The following is a 2,970-nucleotide window of genomic DNA, read 5'->3' as shown; positions in this document are numbered from 1 at the left end:
CGGAATACTTTGAACGAATTTTGTACTATTTCCTTCGACCAGATAAAACGAAATGGATTGAGAATCTATTTCGTCAGGTCCTAGGTTCTTTGTTTTCCGGACTCTTTTGCTTATCCTAGGTTCGGGTTGTGATTCAATGATCCGAGGAGTGCCTTCAGGTTGTATTTCTACAATCCGAGAAGAACCTTCTTCACAAGATTCTTTATTTGTGGCCGACTCCGATTCTTTATCCTTAGTGATAAGATTTTCAAAGAATTCTACATCCCGGGATTCAACAATGATATTAGACTCTAAATTTAAAAGTCTATATGCTTTACTATTTTGTGCATATCCAACAAAAGCACATCTTATCCCTCGAGGACCCAACTTGGTTCTCTTAGGATCCATATTTTTGTAGTAAGCGACACACCCCCACACTTCGAAATAACCAATATTTGGTGCCATGTTTTTCCATACCTCATATGGAGAAATACCAGTTTTCTTCAAAGGAATTCTATTTATTATGTGACAAGCGGATAGTAAAGCTTCGCCCCACAAATTGAAAGGTAATTCTGAATGCATTAACATGGCATTCATCATCTCTTGATATGTTCGATTCTTTCTTTCGGCTATGCCATTTTGTTGCGGTGTTCTAGGCGCCGAACATTCATGTATTATGCCATGTTCTTCACAAAATGCATCAAATTCAGTAGAGAAGTATTCACCGCCCCTGTCACTCCTAAGGACTTTTATACTTCTACTTAATTGATTTTCTACTTCTGCTTTATAAATCTTAAAGGCATTAAAAGCTTCATCTTTATGCTTTAAGAGATATACATATGTGTATCTAGAAGCATCATCAATGAATGTGATGAAATATCTGTTTCGCCCACGGGTTAACATGCCATTAAATTCGCACAAATCTGAATGTATAAGATCAAGTAGATTTGTCTTTCTTTCAACACTTTTGAAAGGCTTTTTAATCATCTTTGATTTAACGCATAATTCACATTTGTTGAAATCATTGATGTTACATGATATCATTCCAGATTTAATTAGTCTTTTCATTGAACTAATACCAGTATGTGCTAATCTATTATGCCATAAAGAAACAGAATCAAGCATGTAAGCAGAATCAGAAATTTCATTAATCATATTGTTGGTAATACATAGTTTGATCATTCCCTCAGCGGAATATCCTTTTCCAACAAATACACCATTACGGGTCAATATAAGTTTGCCCGATTCATAAACAGATTTAATACCAAGTTTTCCCAATAAATCCCCACTAACAAGATTCCTATTCATGTCGGGGACATGAAGCACATTGACAAGAGTAATTTTCTTTCCGGAAGTAAAGTTGAGTTCAATTGATCCAGTTCCAACAACCTTAGATCGTACTTCATTTCCCATTTGTACCTCTTGCCCATCATTTGTCTCGGAATAGGTTTTGAATGCAGCCCTGTCATAGGAGACATGCACCGTGGCACATGTATCGTACCACCAACCTTGTACTTTGCCCTTGATTGCCATAATTTCGCTCACAGTAGCAATTATGTCATCATTTGCATGAACAACATTGATCTCATTCTTTGATTTGTTGTGCTTGCAATCTCGAGCATAGTGTCCAGGTTTTCCACAAAACAAAGCATCCAGTCTTTGGACCCTTTTGACCCCCAGGATTTTTGAACTTGTTGTGTTCCTTTTTTGGTCCTAGATGACGCTTGTTGCCATCATGCTTCTTTCTTTCTTTGTTGGTCACAGCATTGGCTTTGGAAAGACCCGCAGATTCTGATTTTTCCCTTGCCTTCGATTCCTCCTCGATTCGAAGATGTTTCTGGATTTTCTCCAAGGAAAAGTCCTCAGAACTGTGCAGCAATTTCTTTATATAGCCTTTCCACGAAAGTGGCAATTTTGCAATGATTGCACCAACTTGAAAAGTTTCTGGGATGTCTATTTTCACTGCTTTGATTTTGTTCACCAGGACTTGCAATTCGTGCACTTGGGGAAGAATTGGTTTGGCGTCTAAAAATTTAAAATCAAAGTATTTAGAAATTAAAAACTTTTTCGTACCTTCTTCTTCGGCCTTGAACTTAAACTCGAGGGCTTTCCATATCTCAACCGCGGAGGGATTGTCCGTATAGAGGTCGTAGAGACGATCAGATAATGTATTTAGGATATGTCCACGACACAACAATTCATCCTCCTTACATTTCTTGCGTTCCTTCTTGACTTCGTCAGAATTATCATCAGTTGGTTCTGGAATTGGCGTTAAGTCAGGATCTAAGACACAGTGAACCTTCAGGGCAGTCAGAAGGAATGTCATCTTGTCTTGCCATCTGGTGTAATTAGTTCCATCAAAACGATCCAATTTGACAAGATCCTGGTTCATAACTTTGATGCTTGAAACTGCAGCGTCGGAAGTCATTGAAGAATAAATACTTTTAAGATTGTTAGAAATATCGGAGAGATCGAATGGATCCAGGCTGAATCGCGAACGGAATCACTTTCCTTAAAAGTATTTCAAGCACACTCTCGATTGTCTTAGAGTTGGAACGGCCCGAATACCCAGGATAATTCAGCCTTACTCGAGTCTACACAAGACCGGTGAAGAAACTCGAATGCAAGGAAGCTGTCTGGAAAATATATTAGAGGATAATGATTTTTGAATTTGAATTCGAAATACATGACATTTCATGAAGTGGTGCATTGTATTTTTATGAACCATTGCAAATATATATTTAAATGATATTGTTTCATGAAGAGTTGCAACTTATGAAACAAACATTTGCATGGGCTATAAATACCAGTTTGTTATTTCGGAATCAACACACAAAAATCATTATCCTCTAATATATTTTCTAGACAGCTTCCTTGTATTCGAGTTTCTTCACCGGTCTTGTGCAGACTCGAGTAAGGCTGAATTATCCTGGTTACCGGCGCCGCCTCATTAACGCCGCGAATAGCCCGATCGCTCCGAGTGCCGTCTAC

General features: G+C 38.1%; 1 protein-coding gene across 1 annotated transcript; it reads right to left on the bottom strand.

Annotated features, from left to right (window-relative positions):
* Window positions 1-1,564: 1,564 nt before the first annotated feature.
* On the bottom strand, window positions 1,565-2,407 carry LOC131639548 (uncharacterized). Its single transcript, XM_058910039.1, has 2 exons — window positions 2,053-2,407; window positions 1,565-2,004 (listed from the first exon to the last, which is right to left on the bottom strand). The coding sequence occupies exons 1-2, from the start codon at window positions 2,405-2,407 to the stop codon at window positions 1,565-1,567; spliced, it is 795 nt and encodes a 264-aa protein (XP_058766022.1).
* Window positions 2,408-2,970: the final 563 nt, after the last annotated feature.

The sequence above is a fragment of the Vicia villosa genome, unplaced genomic scaffold (assembly GCF_029867415.1).
Source record: "Vicia villosa cultivar HV-30 ecotype Madison, WI unplaced genomic scaffold, Vvil1.0 ctg.002685F_1_1, whole genome shotgun sequence".
Classification (NCBI taxonomy): Eukaryota; Viridiplantae; Streptophyta; class Magnoliopsida; order Fabales; family Fabaceae; genus Vicia; species Vicia villosa.
Note: the sequence above shows the minus strand (reverse complement) of the source record. Positions and strands in the feature narration are given on the sequence as shown.

Coding starts and splice junctions, on each gene's coding strand:
- LOC131639548 (XM_058910039.1), bottom strand. CDS start 2,407: ATGACTTCCGACGCTGCAGTTTCAAGCATCAAAGTTATGAACCAGGAT. Junction 2,005..2,052: donor GTTCAAGGCCGAAGAAGAAG/GTACGAAAAAGT, acceptor TTAAATTTTTAG/ACGCCAAACCAATTCTTCCC.